General features: G+C 38.7%; 1 protein-coding gene across 3 annotated transcripts in view; it reads right to left on the bottom strand.

Annotated features, from left to right (window-relative positions):
* The window catches only part of PHKA1 (phosphorylase kinase regulatory subunit alpha 1), a 104,317-nt gene that overhangs the window by 74,671 nt on the left and 9,117 nt on the right, over positions 1 to 20,529 (bottom strand). For all 3 annotated transcript variants that reach the window (XM_080910463.1, XM_080910462.1, XM_080910461.1), the window contains exons 5-8: positions 16,276 to 16,358; positions 11,827 to 11,907; positions 8,669 to 8,767; positions 4,206 to 4,352 (exon numbers count right to left, since the gene is read on the bottom strand). In XM_080910463.1, coding sequence (XP_080766589.1) covers positions 4,206 to 4,352; positions 8,669 to 8,767; positions 11,827 to 11,907; positions 16,276 to 16,358 — 410 coding nt within the window. The remainder of the gene's footprint in view (positions 1 to 4,205; positions 4,353 to 8,668; positions 8,768 to 11,826; positions 11,908 to 16,275; positions 16,359 to 20,529) is intronic.

A 20,529-nucleotide genomic window follows, 5' to 3' on the forward strand; every position in this document is an offset into this window, starting at 1 on the left:
AGTGTAAGAACCTAAGTTCAGATCTCCAGCACCCAGGTGAAAAGCCAGGTGTGGTGGCAGTTCCTCCAACCCCAGCGCTGGAGACACAGGGATGGGAGGATTCCTAGGGGTTACTGGCAAGTCTAGCTGAATCAGTGAGCTCCAGGTTCAGTAACAGACTATCTCAAAAATTAAGCTATTGAGGAAAGACACCAGCATCAGCTTCTGGCCTCTACAGCACACAAATGTGTACATACATCTGAACAGGTACACACACATATATGAATTTAAATAAGAAGAATTTCTATTATATTTTATGTATTATATTTAGCTGTCATATCTCCCTCACCCTCTCTAATACATGAGTTTTACATTCTTTCCTTGCTTTACATAACTTCACACTTTGGCAGTGTTCATTAGCTGTTAAATCATTTTGTCTGTTTTTACATAATGAGACTGAAGGTGTGTATTAGTGAGAGAACATTGCAAATTTGTCCTTCTCAGTGCACTGTTTGAGGGGCACCTTTCCTATTACTGGTGATATTAAACCTAATCGTTTGCTTAATGTGGTAGCTCCTAGATTTCTTCACTATAACTTTCCCTCTTGAATATTTATTGTTCTGTGTATAGACTCAGAGTAACTTCATTTCTTCTTTGAGTTACATGATAAGTACTTTTTGTTCAAATAGTTGTTATTCTGTGCGTTCGGGATCATTTCCAGTTGGTTTCTGTGGCTCCTTGACATTAACTATCCTCTTTTTTTCTTAGTATTTAATGATAAAACAAAGAATTTTATTTTACATTTGACTGTTCATTACTGAGAAAATGGTTGTACCGGCTTGTTTTTACATAAATAATGAAATCTTACCTGAATAATTGATGCTGCAGGATACAGAGCATCAATGTTGTTTTCAGAGTTGATTGATACTTTGATAAAGTGACTTTGCATAAATACATAGTACAAAATAGCAGAATTATATTCAAGAAAGTTTCAGAAATTGTAAATTCTTTCCTAATTTTCAAAACCAAATGTTTTAACGCAATATGATTCAAACACATACTCATTTAGTACATGTTGAGAAATGAAAGGAGAGAAATATTGTATCGTTTACTGTTTGATGGATTTTACAACCTTACTCTGCTCTAGATAGTGGGATGAGCTCTGACTTATGCCCTCAATAGTTCCTAGGACCAAAACCAACACTCCATTTGGCACCAGTGCAATATTTGCTGGTAAAGGAGAAGAGTGCCGAAAGGAAATAGAATTTCTTGTTTGGGCTATGGTTTGGCAGAGGTTTGTTGTGGCAAAGATACTAAAGCTGTTTTGGCAATTACTTTCTCTTTACTAAAAGATTTACTCATTTTTGAACCATGCTAAGTTATGTGTAAGTCACAGTGTGAGTCAGAAGGGTCTCTATTCTAGAACAACTTTTTCATGTCTTCCACTTGCTCTCTTTTTTTCTGGAAGGTTCTTTGGAAAGTTGGTTGGATGGTGCTTTTCTGGGGCAAACACATGAAGGAACACTTTGTTAAAGTGAACTAAGGCGGACTCATGAAGAAATGTTTTGCTGAAGCAGACACAGGTGAAAAGGATGTTCAGCTAAAGCAAGCACGTGAAAGGACACAAGATACAAGATTCTTTGCTAATGACAAACATGTATTGGTCTGCCTTTCTTTGCAGAATTGGGCTGCACTTGTCAGGACACCATAGAGAGAACTGCACCAAAAACCTCCGGTGGTGACTGCAGTTTCCTGCTGCTTCTGCGGACAGGAGCTGATTGGAGGCACGTGCTGAGGCAAGGCACGTGGAGGGCACATGATGTTTGGATGGTATAAATAGGACTCTTTGGAGTGATGGAGGCTGATCTTGACTTGCTTATATGGCTAGCTGTGCACTGCTTGTGGGTCTAGAGTCTTCGAAATTCCAATTCAATTCTTAATAGAGTTACAAAGAGCAATTTGCAAATTTATTTGGAATAACAAAAAAAAAAACAGGATTTCAGAAACTATTCTCAACAATAAAAGAACTTCCGGGGGGAAGTACCATCCCTGACCTCAAGCTGTGTTACAAAGCAATAGTAATAAAAACTGTATGGTATTGGTACAGAGACAGGCAGGTAGATCAATGGACAGAACTGAAGTCCCAGAAATGAACGCTCACACATATGGTCAATTGATCTTTGACAAAGGAGCTAAAAACATTCAATGGAAAAATGACAGCCTCTTCAGCAAATGGTGCTGGTTCAACTGGCAGTCAGCATGCAGAAAAAATGAAAATAGATCCATATTTGTCACCTTGCACATAGCTCAAGTCCAAGTGGATCAAGAACCTCAACACAAAACCAGATGCACTAAATGTAGTAGAAGAAAAAGTGGGAAAGAGCCTGGAACTCATTGGCACAGGGGAAATTTTCTAAAGGGAAACTCGATGGCTCATGCTCTAAGACCAAGAATTGATAAATGGGACCTCACAAAACTGAAATGCTTCTGTAAGGCAAAGGACACTGTCAGGAGGACAAATCGGCAAACTACAGATTGAGGAAAAAATATTCACTAACCCCAAATCCAACAGAGGGCTAATATCCAAAATATATAAAGAACTCAAGAAGCTAACCTCCAAAAAACCCAAACAACCCAATCAAAAAAAAATAGTATATAACTAAACAGAGAATTCACAACAGAGGACTCTCAAATGGCCATGAAGCACTTAAAGAAATGTTCCAAGTCCTTAGTGATCAGGGAAATGCAAATTAAACAACCTTGAGATTCCATCTTACACCAATCAAAATGGCTAAGATCAAAAACTACGATGACAAGACATGTTGGCAAGGATGTAAAAAGAGGAGCAATCCTCCATTGCTGGTGGGGCTTTGAACTAGTACAGTCATTCTAGAAATCAATCTGGAGATTCCTCAGAAAATTGGAGATAGGCCTACCTGAAGACCCAGCTAAACCCACTCCAAAACATGCCATAGCATGCCACACGGGCATGTGCTCCACTATGTTCATAGCAGCCTTATTTGTGATAGCCAGAAGCTGGAAAGAATCCAGATGTCCCTCAACAGAGGAATGGGTACAGAAAATGTCATTCATTTACAAAAAGAATATTAATCAGCTATTAAGAATGAGGACATCATGAGATTTGCAAGCAAATAGATGGAACTAGAAAATATCATCCAGAGTGAGGTAACTCAAGCTCCAAAGGACATGTATGGTATTACTCACTATCAAGTGGATATTAGCCAAAAAAGTACAAAATACCCAGGATACAATCCACACAACTCAAAAAGGTTAACCAGCTGAAGGGCCCAAGTGAGGATGTCTTAATCCCACTTTGGGAGGGAGAAGAAAGCAATTATGAGGGTGTATATGGAGGGAGGAACCTGGGTGGAAGAGGGGACAGGGAAGGGGAAAGGGGAACATGATCAGGTACTGGGACAGGAGGAAAACAGGAATAAAGTCCTGAAGGCCAGCAGAGGAATGGAAACAGGCTACCTCAGGAGGTGGGGGGGGGAGGGGGCTCTAGAATGTACCAGAGATCTGGAAGGTGAGAGACTCTCAGGACTTGGAGGGACCTTAGATGAAATGCCCAACAGTGACAGAGGGAAATTGTAGAGTCCACCTCCAGCAGAACTATATCTTTATTGATAATTTTCCCTCTAACTTCTCTTAATCACCAACTTTTTTCCTCCCTTTGCTATTTTCCCTTTTCAGAGTGCCACATAAACGAAGTTGTACAGTGTATATAGCCTCTGTGAACTGTTCTTAGCTCTTAGCAAAATACACTTGGTCATTCATACTCAGAGCTCACTAGCTGGTTCTCTTTCACTGCTGACTAATATTCAAAAAAATATGGTAAAATTAACTTGTTTCTTAGTTGAAGGTTGTTTCCAGCCTGAAGCTGCCATAGATGTTTGTGAACTTTTGTGTGAGTATATACTATCATTTTGGGGAAGATACTGAGGAGTAAAGATGCCTGTTGGATCACATGTTATGTATATGTTTAAATTCCAAAGACTATACCAACTGTTTTCCTAAGTTGATGTACCGTTTCCAACAGTAAGAGCTGCAGAAGCTTTTGAGTGTTTGTTAAAAAAACTACTTACAAGAGTATAAACTAGTAATAGGAAAGGTTCCTGGCATATGTTATACCCAAGGGCCTTAAAAGCACTAATCTCCCTTTAAAGTCATAACTCTAAAGAGAAGAAAGCCACACATGGACATACCTGAAGCTTGGTGATGATCTCCTGTTTGGTGAGCTCCACCAAATGGCTGTCCTCTACAGCAAAGGCTGGGAAAGAGACCACTGAGAGCAGACTGGCATCAACTTCTTTGGATGTTGAAGCCCTGGGCAGTAGTGAATTCAGGATCGACTAAGAGAAAGGTAAAGAATAAAGTTAATAAATAGGGTTTATTACTAAATACCTTGGCTACAAAGTGAAACTAAGAACTTTGGTTCCAAATGATTTATGTAGTTCAAAAGCTTTCAGAAAAATAATCTAAACTTTATTAGTGAGACTCCTAAATAAGTAGCTGGCTTGGTATGGTATCCCTTTTCTTAATCCTGATTCAGTTCTTCCCCACCTTGATTAGAAAGCTGGTGCTCATAGTAAACTCTAACATCTATGGGATGCACACAGTTCTGTTGGTTCCCAGCTCCTATCATGTGGATAAGAAGAAACATAGGCTAGAAAGATGATCAGTGGTTAAGAGCACTTCAGTGGTTAAGAGCACTGGCTGTTCTTCTAGAGGACTGGGTAGCTCACAATCATCCAAAATGCCAACATCTCTGTATGGCCTCATGGGTACCAGGAATGAGTATTGTACATGTATGCATGCATTCAGGGAAAAAATCCATATGCACGAGTAATAAAAATTTTAAAATAGGCTCTGCTGGTATCAAGCTATTCCCTCACCTCTGATTTCAACTGATTGTGTGACTGTTTTATAGAATCCCCAAACATAAATTTCTCCATCAGTTTAAACAATTAAACTCAGGTCCTTTCTGGTACAATCTTTGAGTCAAGTCTTTGATACTTGTTCTAACATTTAGAAGGATTGGAGCCTTACTTTGACCGAATCAATAAAACATGTCATGCATCTTCCCAGTTGGTTCGGATTTCTGCTCGAGCTATCTCAGTATCATCCATGAACTTTGAAAACATTCACAGGGAGAGAGAGGGCCGGATCTCCACCATCAAGACTCAGGGTCTGCCCGCAGGAGGCTGAGCTCCCAGAACAGCTGCACAAGTGCTCTTCCACCTGGACCAAGGGTGAGCCTGACACACAAGCCCACCAGCTACCCAGGGAGGGAATACCGGGAGTTCTATGAACACAAGGAGTGTGGTGCTCTCTGGAAAAGGGCCCTTTCCGGCCCAGAAGGAGAGCCAGATCTCAGCCATTAGGACTCAGGACCTGTATGCAGAAGGGTACACTCCCAAAAACGACTCACAAGAGCTCTCACACCTGAGCCCACAGAGACAGAACTGAGTCACTGCCATCAGAACTCACTGCCTGCCCACAAAGAGCTTAACACCCAGGAGCAATCTCCCTCCTGAGCCCACGGGCCCACAGACCCACAGGAGAGACAAGCTCCAGTCAGAGACAACAAGATCACCTACAATCGCTGACAACAAGATGGCAAGAGGAAAGTACAGAACATAAGCAATAGAAACCAAAACAACCTGGCACCATCAGAACTCAGTTCTCCCACCACAGCAGTAGTGAATTGCCAAACACTCCTGAAAAACAAGATTTAGACTTAAAATCATACTTCATGATGATGATGGAGATCTTCAAGAAGCACATGAATAACTCCCTTAAACAACTACAGAAGAACCAGGAGAAATCACTCAAAGAACTACAGAAAAACAACCAAACAGGTGAAGGAAGTGAAAATGGAAATAGAAACAATAACGAAATCACAAAAAGAGACAAACCTGGAGATATAAAACCTAAGAAATCAGGAATCATAGATGTAAGCATCACCAACAGACTACAAGAGATGGAAAAGAGGATCTCATTGGCAGAAGACAACATAGAAAACATAGACAAGTGGGAAAAGATCTTTACCAACCCCACAACAGATAGAGGCCTAATATTCAAGGTATACAAAGAACTCAAAAAGCTAGACACCAGAGAATCAAACAACCCTAGGTACAGAGCTAAACAAAAAGTTCTCAATTGAGGAATATCGAATGGCTGAGAAACATCTAAGGAAGTGCTGGACATCCTTAGCCATCAGGGAAATGCAAATCAAAACAACCCTGAGATTCCACCTCACACCAGTCAGATTGGCCAAGATCCAAAACTCAGATGACAGCAGATGCTGGCGAGGATGTGGAGAAAGAGGAACACTTCTCCACTGCTGGTGGGGTTGTAAACTGATACAACCACTCTGGAAATCAGTCTGGTGATTCCTCAGAAAAATGGACATAGTACTACCTGAAGATCCAGCTTCTGGGCATATACCCCAGAGACACTCCAATATACAACAAAGACGCATGTGCCACAATGTTCATAGCAGTTCTATTTATAATAGCTAGAAGCTGGAAAGAACCCAGATGTCCTTCAGTAGATGAATGGATACAAAAACTGTGGTACATTTACACAATGGAGTACTACTCAGCTATTAGAAACAATGGCTTAACAAAATTCTTAAGAAAATGTTTGCATCTAGAGAATATCATCCTGAGTGAGATAACCCAGTCACAAAAGAACAGACATAATATGCAGTCACTGATAATGGGATACTAACCCCAGAAAGCTCTGAACACCCCAGAAACAACTCACAGACTTTGTGAAGTTCAAGGAAAAAAAAAAGAAAAGAAAAAACCATTATGCTCAATCCTTACACACCAAGAAAACGTTGACTAATTTTGGGTTACATCCTGTTTTACATGTACTTTTTGCTCATTGTAACTAGTAAGACCTTAATGCACACTATCAAACCTTTGGGGAAAAAAAGCCAAGCACTGACAAAATTGTATTCATATACTTTTATGCAAAAATGCTTAAAATTTGTTCATTTATCTTTGTTTTTTAAAATAAAGTTGTTCAAAAAAAAAAACATAAGACAAAATGTTCAGAGAAGATAGATTCAAAAATCAAAAAGCTCCTAACCCAAAATGTCCAGGAGATCCAGGACACAATGAGAAGACCAAACCTAAGGATAATAGGTGTAGAAGAGAATATCACCCTGAGTGAGGTAACTCAGTCACAAAAGAACACTCATGATGTGCACTTACTGATAAGCGAATACTAGACCCAGAAAGCTCTGAATACCCAAGAAACAATTCACAGACCTTATGAAGCTCAAAAGTAAAGAAGCCCAAAATGTGGAAGCCTCAGTCCTTAGAAGGGAGAACAAAACACTCACGGGAGGAGGTACAAGATCAAGTAAAAGAGCAGGATTGAAGAGGGGGATCATTCAGGGGCTGCCTCCCTTGGGGATCCACCCCATGTGAAGCCACCTGGCCCAAGCACTATTGCTGATGCTGGGAGGTGCTTGCTGTCAAAAACCAGATAGGGTTACCTCTTCAGGGGCTCTGCCAGAGTCATGCAGCTGAACATGCTTGCAGCTAACCATCAGACTGAGCATGGGAACCCCAGAGATTATGCTGGCGGGGGGGGGGGTGAAGGAGCTGAAGGGGGTTGCAGCCTCATGGGAAAAACAACATTTTCAACCAACCAAATCCTCTACAACTCCCATGGACTAGAACACCAACCATTGAGCACACATTGAGAGACCCATGGCTCCAGTTGCATATATAGAGGATAGCAGTGTCTGGCATCAATGTAGGACGAGACCTTTGGTTCAGTGAGGGCATGCTTTCCTAATGTAGGGGAAGCCAAGGCACTGAGATGGAGAGGGGCATTGGGAGCTAGTGCACCTTTGTGAAGACAAGTAGAAGGGGTGGGAGCGGGGTGGGCAAGGGGGATAACATTTCAATTGTAAATACAGAGAGTATCTAATAAGAATTTTTTTAAGTTTAAAATAATAAAACAAAGACAAAATACAGCGGTTAGGCAGAGTAGAGGAGGATAGATATGCCTGAGATATTTTCAAATTAATTTTCAGTAGTTGTGGAAAATAATGGGCTTCTTTATATTTTCAGACATATATCACTGCACTTTGCTCATAGTTACTCTCCATACGTTTTCTCCTACCCACAGAAAATATTCTCAAACCTAGAAGCTTAATTTATATTCACTAGGATATCATAGGACATAATTGGGGTTTGATAAAAGGGTGAAATTTCACATATCAGGGAAAAGAAACTTTTAATATAGGCAGCAATTATAAATAAAACTAAGAATGAACTTTCACCAGATGTAGAAATCTTAGCTACCAGCACCATGTGTGCCTGCACTGTACCATGTTCCCACCAGGATGATAATGGACTAAACCTCTGAAACTGTAATCTAGCCCCAATTCAATGGTGTCCTTTATAAGAATGCCCTTGTGCATGATGTCTCTTCACAGCGATGGAAGCCCTAAGACATCCATAACCTATCTTATAGCTCAGGCTATTCCAGGTTTATTTCACTCCATAATGCTTGATAAAGACATTTCTGATCACATGGTAATAATCACAAGATGGGCTGCTCTCTTTAAGCTAAAGCCTATGCTAAGTCTAACTCTGAGCAAGAATAAAAATTGTTATGACATGGTCCAGTCTTTCTTTACCTGGCAGTGTTGTACTTCATCAGCCAGGACATGGATCACTGATTGTGGCCCACCTTTCACACCAAACAAGTCTAATTCATCTAGTGCTTCCAGGGCTGCCTGTAAGATGCAATGAAAGAAAGGACTTCAGTGGCAGAATACATGCTTAATATATACAAATCCCAGGATTCAAATCCCAGAACTGAAAAAAAAGAAAGAAAGAAACTCAAGAATGAGATATATTATACATATTTTCTTCTGGTATCTTATCAATGTTACATGATGTTGGTTTGAATATATTTAATGAAACAGAATAAACTAACTTTCTTTATTCCTAGGAGCTTGTGTTTTTCCATTGACTCCTATACTGTCCAGAGAACATGAAAACAGGGTTTGTATCGTTATCCAGTCAAACAGCTCTCTGACTCTCATACCCTCAGGCCCGATCTCAGGCAACCCCAGCAACCAGGACCAGTTCTACTCTTGCTGCTCAGGGAAGGTGCAGGTCTCCTCTCCTGAATGTTGTAGCTGGGGAGGGAAATCAGGTCTCCTCTCCTGAATGTTGTAGCTGGGGAGGGAAATGGCCAGTTCTTCCAGGCATTAATTTATTGAAGTAGAATCAGTGGCTTAAAGTAAGTGAACAATTTTTGAGATATAATGCTAAACGTCTTTTTATGCACGTTATTCCAATATAACTCATCACTCACAGTATGACAGTATTCTCCATAATATAAGATATATAAAATTTTCTCCATCTATCTATCTATCTATCTATCTATCTATCTATCTATCTATCTATCTATCTATCTACCTACCTACCTACCTACCTACCTACCTACCTACCTACCTACCTACCTGTCTACCTATCTATTTTGGTTTCTTGAGACAAGGTTTCTCTGTGTAGCTCTGGACATCCTGGAACTTTCTCTGTAGACCAAGCTAGCCAGGAACCCAGAGATCCACCTGCCTCTGCCTCATGATGATGGGATTAAAGGCTTGAGTCACCATCTCCCCGTATCTACCTTGATTTTAAAAGGTGAATGTTTTTATTCACTTGCAATTAACTGCCAAGAAGGTTAGATATTATCTCAAGTATATATTGATTATCTATAATTCCTTAATTATGAAGCCAACCTAGCCTTGTCTTTGGAGGATGAAGCAGTTCTGAATGGTTTCCCTGGGGAAATAAGCCCTAAACTGAGAAACCTAAAGGACAAGTAGAAGGTGTCTGAGCACAATATACTCACACATAACAACAATAGGAAATTTATAGCAGATAAAACTAGTATTCGACACCTAAATGAAGTGATCAAAGACAGAATCAATGGTAATGGGACAAATTTTATACCATGACTTTTCTGACGTTAGATGGGGGAATACAGTAATGTCTTTGTCGTGTCTCCCTAAAAACACTTATTGTCAATCATGAAGAGATATTACACAAAATAAAAGTAGTCGTCTTTAATGCATAGAATAACCAGTCTAAAATTGTATAACCAAAAAGAAAGGGGTCATGGAGTGGTGTCAGAAGCATGGAGTTGGATGGCACACATGTAAATCCTTGGGAGGTAAAGGCAGGAGGATCAGTACAAGATTACCTCTAGAGGTAAGTACAGTGAGTTCAAGGCCGTTATGGTCTATGAGAGAGACCTTACTACAAACAAACAAAAAAAGTGTAGTAAATATTAAAGGTACAGCTACACCAGTAGTAGAGTATGTAGGCACAAGACTCCAGCCTGAAGACCAAACCAAACTAATTAACCAAACAAAATATACTCTGTAATTTTCCAAAAATGCCAGTGTCATAAAAGTCAAGAATTATAAAGTATCGGACTAGATTGGCTAAGCCAAAAAAAAAAAGATGTTATGACAAAATGTAACTTGCTACCCTGGTCTGGATACTGTGTCACAAGGCTTTTTATTTTATCATAAATGACATTACTGGGGTAATTTTTAAAAGCAGACTAGGTCCTGTGGTATGTGTAATCACTTAGTTCCTGGTTTTGATGATCATATCATGGTCACAAGAGTCTTCAAGGAAGTGCACAATGAAATGCTGAGTTCATCACATCTGTACTCTGTGTATTTTCAACTAGCTCAGGAAAAAGTTGTGCTTGTGCACAGGTGTGCTTGTGTATGAATGTATAACTAGGAAGCAGGAAAGATAAAGAAAATATTAATAAATCTTGTATGAATGATGCATGGAATTTTCCTCTAACATTCTTAATATTTTTCTTTAATTTAGAATTATTTCAAAATAAAAAAAGGAAGGAGCAACAGACAGAACTCAACAGTAGAAAACTTGCCTAGAATGTTCTATAATCTTATTTGGGGCTTGCTGTGTGTATCACAGTCTTACAATGTTTGCTGTTAAATTATTTCTTTATGCAATTGTATCTGTCTTGTGTTTTTAATATATTTTGTTCTGTATTAATTGGAACTAAATTCCAGACCACAGTTTTTCATTATAGGTTGTGTCAACACTCTATCATGACCCATTTGTCCACCTTACTCCATGTAATATTTTTTACCTTGAATTGCTATTTCATTTCTTTTTAGTTTTTATATTTTCCTTCTCCTAACTTAGTTTTAAACTTTCAGAATCATCATGATATAAGAAGTATATTTTGCATTTACTTCTTAAAAACAATCTGCATCTTTCCTGTTTAGTACAAGTAGCTGAGCCATGCACATTTAACATAATGTTTGAACTTACTCCTGCTGTCCTACTTTATACATTCTTACTCTTTCTAGAAAGCATAAGAGCCAGCAGGCTGACAAGACATGGCAAGTGTTAAGGTGGCGATATGAAAGACAGAGGAGAGCACAGGGGTAGAGGACTATGAGGTGGCTACCTGTTACTAAGCTTGGGGGACTGGACTATTGGGAGGAAAAGAGCTTCCCTTAATTTATGCAGTGGCAGAAATGGTGAATAGAGTTTAAAATGTGTTGTTCTTGTAAGAAAGACATAAAAAGAGACATGCCCCTAAAGCCATATGATATCAAATTTGAAACTTATAAAAAAGTTTGTATTATCATAGTTTCATGAAGAAATCTGAATTTTGTCTGTGGTTTAAAGAACAATTTGATGGGTCAACATATACATTAAGATTTTAACTATGACAAAGATAACTAAACGACATTGACGAGACTTGATGAAAATAAGAAAGAAAATGTACCTTGGCCATTCCAACTGAACTCGCATTCAATTCTGAGATGCCTTGGTTTGTCTTATCTCCACGTTCCCATATCCCAAAGTCCTGGCAAAAAATAATCAAGTATAACTATAATCAAACCATAACTACTAAACATTCAAAAGGATGTATAATCCTTGAATAAAAAGCATTAAAAGCAGCAAATTTTCTACATATACACACATACATGCCTCTGCATTGGCTGTTAAACTGGGGCTTCTAAGAAGATGGGAGTCTCTTCAGCACTTAATCAGAAAGTCAAAGAAATTGAACCCATATCATCTAGAAACACTTCTCAGGTTTCCCCCAAAGGAGACTCCCATAAAGTCCAGCACATGGAGGCTAAACAGCAGCTGGCAGTTTTATCTCAAACATACATTCTAATCTTAATTTGTTGATACTAAAATGTATAATACATGCATTATCTTCCTCAATGCTTACTTTTTAAAAAATACGCTCTTTATTTTTATTTCATGTACACTGGTGCTTTGCCTGCATGTATATCTGAATAAAGGTGTCAGATTCCCTGAAACAGGAGTTATAAACAATGTGAGCTGTCGTGTGGGTGCTAGGACTTCAACCTGGGTTCTCTGGAAGTGCTCTTACCCAGCCAGCAAGCCACCTCTCTACTCTTAATCTTTGCATTTTACAGATGATGAGACTAAGTTACAAGGGTGACAGTGAGTAACTCACCCAAGGTCATGTAGTTGATAAGTAACAGAATCCAGAGTGCATTTTAAGGTATTTTACTCCAAAACCTACTCTTAGCCATAGCCATAAACATTCCCTTGGCAATATAAAAATATTTAAAACTAATTTTAATACTTTTTTATTTTTAAAAACTTCAGAATTACACAATTATTACAAAAATTGCAAAAATTGTACAATAAGTCCCCTAATATTTTGACTTATTTTTGCCTAATGTTAACATTGAACAAAACCACAGCACAACTGCTAAAGCTAAGAACTCAACTCAGCTCAACTAAGCAACTGAGCTAACTGTGGACTTCATGCCTGTAGCTCCCAAGAGTTGGAACTGTGAGCGAACACAAGCATACCTGACTAGTCGTGCCTTTTATACATTCCAAGATTCAATTTCGTCCCTGCCATGTCTCCCTAGTGACTTCAGATCAAACAGTGCTTTCTCAAATCTTGTCCTTTGTGACCTTGACACTCAGTAAAAAGTACTGAAAGCCAAATAGTTTGGTTAGCACTGACATTTTCCATTTTACTTTTCTCTTTGTAATTAGTAAATACTTTAGGAGACAGTTCAATACTATATAAATATCACCAGGTAGAGTCGCTCCTGGTTGCAATCCTGAGACTCTATCTCAGAAAAACAAGATGATCATGCAAATAGCACGCTTCTCCTTAAACAACCATCCACTGATTCAGCATTCTACCCTAATTGCTTACAGCAAGTGCAGTTTTGATGATAATTTTGATCTATTTCCTTTCTACTTTTATGGCCATTAATTATAATCTTTCTCAAGGAAGGCAGTCCAATACTCTTTGGTTGTTTTGGGGGTTTTTTTTGGCTGTTTATTTATTGGTGTGTGTGTGGGGGGGGTGCGTTTGTTCATTCTATAGCACATACATGGCACTCAGAGGACCACTCTCTAGATTTGGTTTCCTCTTCTATCTTAACATAGGTTCCAGGGATTGAATCCAGGCGCTCAGGCTTGTATGGCAAACACCTTGCCACCCTACCAGTCTTTTATTCAATTATTTAATGTTAGTTTACCTTTATGGATATTTCGTTTTTTGCTAGTTTATTATGGAATGCTATCATCATTTTGTTGCCTACATTTGTTAATTGTTTCAGGTTTAGCTACTAAAAGGCTCCTGCACCTTTTTATTTATGATATTTTTCTAGTGTACTTTTGACATTCCCTGTTCCTCACTGAACACTTCTGCAGTGTTTGGTACTTAAAAGATGCTTCAATCTCAACTTAGAATGTGTATTTAGGCGGGTGTAATGGCACTTTTAATCCCAGCACTCAGGGGAAAGAGGTAGACATACCTCTAAGCCCATGTTTCAGCCGGTGGTGCAGTGAACCTATAAATCTAGTACTTAGGCAGAGGCAGGTGGATCTTTAAGTTTCAGGTCAGCATGGTCTGCAGAGCAAATTCTAGAACAGCCAGGGCTAAACAAAGAAATGTCTCAAAAAACCAAACCAAACCTACACTGACATTTCATCTTATCCAATTCAGAATATCATCAGGAAAGTAACTGACAACAAACGTAGAAAAATCTTACATACTGCTGGTGGGCATGTATATTAGTCCAGTATTATGAAAATCAATACAGGAGTTCCTTTAAAAATTAAAAATAGATTTGCCATATGAACCAGATATACAACTTCTAGAAATATACCCAATGGAATCTAAATCAGCATACTACAGAAACCTGCATACCCATGTTTCCTACAACACTATTTATAAAAGCCAAGTTACAGAAGCAGACTGTATGTTCATCAAAAAACACAGGGATAAAGTTATATATACAAATGCATGGAGAAATGAGCATTATCAAAACTGATGAATGCATTTTAAAGTAGTATCTTTTAAAATAATACAACAGTTAAAAGTGAAAAAGAATGCTGACTGGAGATACAGTTCAGTGATAGAGTACCTGCCAACCACGTGCAAGGGCCTGTGTTTAATCCCAGCACCACAAAAATTTTTAAAAAGGTATGTTAAATACAAGGGGGTTAGTCAGTAACAAATGAAAACAAAGTAAAAGCACAATCAGAGATGATTGGAGTATTTTCCCAGTCTTAGAGTCATTGTATTCATCCATTCTACAATGGTAATAAATTTTATGTCTTTATTGATATATAACAGCGTATATAAACCAGAAGATACTTAAACTACATAATATGATTCCTCTTTTAAAATGCTTAGTACAGGTGTGTGTGTGTGTGTGTGTGTAAGAGAGAGAGAGAGAGAGAGAGAGAGAGAGAGAGAGAGAGAGAGAGAGAGAGAGAGAGAAGAGGAGGGGTGAGAGGGAAAAGGAGAGGGAGAGGGAGGGAGAGATATCTCACTCAGGACATCAGTCTTGGCAGAGATCACCTTTAACCACTAAACAAACTAGCTGGTACCACTATGATTAATTAATTATATTTATATATGTGAAACTGCCATTACAATAAAAGATAGTGTCCTCCTGGCATCCAAAAGCCATCTCCTCCTCTCTGCCCCTGTTATGAAGCAATCACAAATCTGCTTATTGTTATTACAGATGTCCAGAATTTTATGTTAGTGTAATCATCTAGTATCTATTTTTGTATGCATATGTATGTGTATGTCTACATGTGCTTGTGTAGACACACATACATACACATATTACTATGCAGTTCTAGCTGGTTTGGACCTTGCTATATAGACTAGGCTGGCCTCAAACTCACAAAGATCCACCTGCCTCTGCCTCTGCAGAGTGCTGAGATTAAAGGCTTACACCACCCAGGCTTGTGTACATTTACTATAAGACTTCTACTAACCATTACACATTTTAGTTTATACATGTTTTTACATGGTTCAATAGTTCATTATTTTTTATTCTTGAATAATATTACCTTTTATGAACACACTGAAATCTACTTATCCATTTACTTGTTCATGGGCATTTGGATAATTTGAAGTTTGGGAGATTATGAAGAAAGTCTCAATGAATAACAGCAACAAAAACTTCATATTAGACTAAAGGAAAAAATTTCTGTAGTGTCTAACACATTTTATATAGAGAAAATATTATAGATGACAATTTAATATGAACCTACTTCATAGGTATTCATGAGGGGAAACATTTTTGTATAGTAGATTCTAAATCAATAAACCAGCAATAAATGCATAAATAAATTTTATTTGTGCACAGCCAAGTGGCCCATAACATTACTTAGTTATCATGCTTCTTTTAAAAGCTTCAATTAAAATAAGACCCTAAGGGGCTGGGGATGTATCTCGGTTGGTGGAGTGCTTGCTTAGGGCTCAAATCCAACACCACATAAAGCTGGTCATGGTAGCTTATGTCTGTAACTCCAACACTCTTGGGAGGTAAAGGCAGAAGAATCAGAAGTTTAAGGTCACCCTCATGTAGTGAGTTTAGGACCAGACTGAGCTAGAGATGCTCTAATAAAATATATTAAATGAAAATAGCAATATAATAAAACGGCTATAGTTTAGTCTCTAGTCGCCAATCACATACCATGAAGTATAAACTTCTAAAGAAATGAAAGCGCTGCATTTGGACCCTCTTTATCTCTGTAACACATTGAGAGTGGGGCTAGCAGGGGAGTGAAGATCTTAGTAAAGAAATTGAAAATGGTTTTGTCATAAGCCTTTTTGAATCACTCATTATAAGGTTAAGCATTATATTGTTCTGTGTTTTAGAAACAAAACCATTCTAAACTTTATTCTAAAACAAGTACTTACAGCAGTTTTATATGCAGCTTCAATGTAAAACACGAGGTTCTGTATAAAATTGACTTCGTCTAGGCTGTGGATAATATGGAGTCCTAAGAGAAAAAGACAGCTGGTCATCACTGCGGGGTCCCCCAAATGGAAATGACTCAGTGAACTCTGCTTCAATCAACTTCACTTCAACTGCCTTTACTTACCTGCCCAGCACAATTGCCTTTTATCAGTCTTCCATGTATGTTTATAAGCATTTTTACTGAGATAGACTTATCATGTAATTCACTGATCCCGAGTATATAATATAGTGGTTTTATTGTATATACAGTATATATCCATTACCACAATCAATTTTGGGACATACTCATCACCACAGAAAGGAATTCTTTACTCACTGTGCATTCATATAAATGGAGAGGTGTATCACATGCAGCTTGTATGCCAGTGTTCGGTCACCGAACACAGTACTTTGAAGCTCCTTTTGTGCTGTGGGATGCATCAGTACCAGCTTTATTGCCCAAAATATTGAATTGTGTGACTGCTCCATATTTTAATTATCCAATCATCAGGTGATAGACATTGGTTTGTTTCTACTTTGTGGCTATCATAAATAATGTTGTTATAAATATTTATGTATACCTTTTTGTATGGATATATTTCCATTTTTCCTGAATATCTATATACTCTGGAGAGAAACTGCTGAATCATATGGTAACTCTATATTTAAGCTTCTGAGATATAAATATAGTCAGAGGACAACTGAGGGTAGTTGGATCTCTCCCTCCAACATATGGGTCCAGGTATTACATTCAGGTTGTCAGACTTAGTAGCAAGCACGTTTACCTGCTGAGACATCACCCTTGCTCTCATTTTACATTTCTCAGAGCAGTGGACAAAGATTCTAATTTTTCTATATCTTCAGCAACATTTTTTTAATCTCTCTTCTTGATTCCTGCCATTCTGGTGTAGCTGAATTGGTTTTTACAGTGATTCGGGTCAGTACTCCTCTAGTGACTGATGATGTACAACATTTTTTAAAAAAATATATTTAATGGTTATTTATACAAACTCCATAGAGGAAAATCAGTTGATATCCTCTAGCCACTTTTCATGTTAAAAAAAATGAGATTTGGGGGTAGATGAGTGTTTTTGCCTATATTTATATGTCTGTGTGCCACGTGCATGCTCTGTCCATTGAGTCCAGAAGAAGGCAGAATATTGCCTGGAACTGGAGTTGTGGATGGTTGTGAGCTGTCATGTGGGTAGTATAAATTGAACCCAGGTCCTCTGGAAGAATAGCCAGTGCTATTAAGCACTGAGCCATCTCTCTAGCCTACTATAGCCATTTAAAAGGAGGCTACTATTTTTTCTTTTATTTTCCTTTTCTCTTTTGTTTTGAGAAAGGGTCTCCCTATGGCCTTAAAGTTGAGATCCCCATGCCTTTGCCTTCTAACTATTAGGTTTATAGAGTATGCAACAACCCATCATATCTGATTTAATTATTCTGTTAATCTTCTAAATAATGAGTTGTAAGAGTTCTTTATACTAGATATAAATACCTTATGTATTTGCAAATACATTTATAATTATAATATTATAATTTGCAAATATTTTCTTCTATATTTATAGGTTGATTTTACATACACATATAAATACTATACACATGATACACACACACACAGAGGGTAGGTGTTTGGGTTTCTTGGTCTCATAGGTTAGCATCAAATTTGCTATTTAGCTGAAGCTGACCTTCAACTCTGGATCTTCCCACCCCCACCTCCCAAGTGCTAGGAGTATAAGTGGAGTGGGCATCATACTATATACAGATTATTTTTTACTTTTTTGAGGGGGTCCTTGATGTTAATTTTGGTAAATTTCAATTATGCTTTTTTTCTTTAGCTGTTTATGTATTTGGCGTCTGTCTTAGTCAGGGTTTCTATTCCTGCACAAAATATCATGACCAAGAAGCAAGTTGGGGAGGAAAGGGTTTATTCAGCTTATACTTCCATACTGCTGTTCATCACCAGAGGAAGTCAGGACTGGAACTCAAGCAGGTCAGGAAGCAGGAGCTGATGCAGAGACCATGGAGGGATGTCACTTACTGGCTTGCTTCCCCTGGCTTGCTCAGCCTGCTTTCTTATAGAACCCAGGTCTACCAGCCCAGGGATGGCACCACCTACAATGGGCTGGGCCCTCCCTCCTTGATCACTAATTGAGAAAATGCCTTACAGCTGGATTTCATGGAGGCATTTCCCCAACTGAGGCTCCTTTCTCCGTGATAACTCCAGCTTGTGTCACGTTGACACAAAACCAGCCAGTACAACATCATAACCAAAAGAACTTCCCTCCTGTTTTCTTTTCCTGTTATTTGTTTATTTTGTTTCTGTTTTTGAGAAGAGTCTCATGTATCCTAAGATGGCTTTGAACTCACTGTGTAGCCAATCCTGGCTTTGGACTCCCAATCCTCTTGTCTCCACCACTCAAGTGCTGGCATTGCAGGTGTGTGACATCCCACCACCACCACCATCCTCCCTTCTACCCTCTCTTCAACTCTCCCTTCATATGTTTCCCTTTTCCTCTTTCCCCTTTCTTTGACAGTGCCCCACTATATATCCCAGGCAGCCTCTAATTCATAATCCTCCTGTCTGTCTCCTGGGCACTTGGATACAGGTATATATCTCTATTTTCTTGTTCCTTTGCATCTAAATTTTTAGATTGAAAACTGAGTAGTATTCTATAGTGTGTTGTGAGAATGCTAGATCCTGATATTGTCTTCTCTGAAGACTTTTTGTTTATTTAGAGGTTTGAAGGAAGTAAATTCAGTATAATCTATTGCCCTGTAACATGCAGCCTCTGGTAGTCCTCAGAAGATACAGTCTTAGGAACATGCATTGTCATCCTAAGAATATGTTGTTGTTAATGAAGGCGTTAACAATTTCTCTACAAGATCTAATACATACCTGCCTCTTCTGGTATCAAGCTAATCCCCCACCTCTGATTTCAACTGATTGTGTGATTGTTTTATAGAATCCCCAAACATAAATTTCTCCATCAGTTTAAACAATTAGACTCGGGTCCTTTCTGGTACAATCTTTGAGTCAAGTCTTTGATACTTGTTCTAACACTTAGAAGGATTCCTCAGTTTTCTTTGGATTTATTAAAATTTCTAGCTAATCTTTCTTTTACTTTCTTGCTGTCACTAAGTAATTAACATCATTTTAATTATTTAAACGTGTTTTTACTAAGACATATTCTCATTTGTATGGGTGTTTTTCCTGCATCATGTCTGTGCACCATGTACATGCAATACCTGCAGAGGCCAGAAGGGGACATGGAATCCCCTGGAACTGTAGTTACAAATGGTTGTGAGCCATCACGTAAATGCTGAAAATCAAGCCCAGATCCTCTGGAAGAGCACCCAGTGCTCTTAGCTGCTGAGCCACTTGTCCAGTCCCTCATCATACTTACTAAAAACCAAAATTTGCATTTAATTTTCTCGAACTTACTTTAAAAAGGACATTTTTTTTTTCAGAATAGCTAAGGAGCTTAGCTTTTACAGTGTGTTGCTACCTTCCATCAGAATTTTTATGCCAGTGCTCCAGCACTGCTGGTGAGTATAGTGGCCCATTTCTTTTGGAACGGCACTCCTGTTTTAGACACTAAGCTCTGGATAGGAGACGTAGCTCCTGGTCTTCCCAGCGTGCATATTCCAGTGTAGGATGTGTGCCTCAGTCAAGAATTAGATGACATAGTGGTTTCACTCTGCTCTGTCTGAGGGAGATTCTACTTCATACATGTCTGGGGAGATGGGAGATCCCAAAGCTGTTCTCAGCTGGACTAGGGCTTAGAAGAGTGATAAATGATGCCAGCCTGTTTTCCGAGGGGCATTCAGGAGCCTTAAACCAGAGCAGTGGTTCTCAACCTGGGGGACATGACCCCCCAAAGACAACTCGAAAACACAGATGTTTACATTATGACTCATAATAGCAGCAAACTGAAGCAGTGATAAAAAAACTATCTTTTATGGTTGGGGGTTAGCATGAGGAACCGTATTAAAGGATCTCAGCATTAGGAAGGTTGAGAACCACTAAACTAGAGCTTAGGAGAGAGTAGGCCTGTATTCTGCCTATATGCCCCTGAATAGTACTTCTCAGTTGGGATAGGGGATTAAGTTGAGACCAGATACCTTGGTCCCTCCTTGTTCTCAATAATTAGATTTTTTTGGAGTACTTCTCTACTTACTACATATCCCTTTGAACAATATCCAAGAAA

This window comes from Micromys minutus, assembly GCF_963924665.1.
Source record: "Micromys minutus genome assembly, chromosome: X".
Classification (NCBI taxonomy): domain Eukaryota; kingdom Metazoa; phylum Chordata; class Mammalia; order Rodentia; family Muridae; genus Micromys; species Micromys minutus.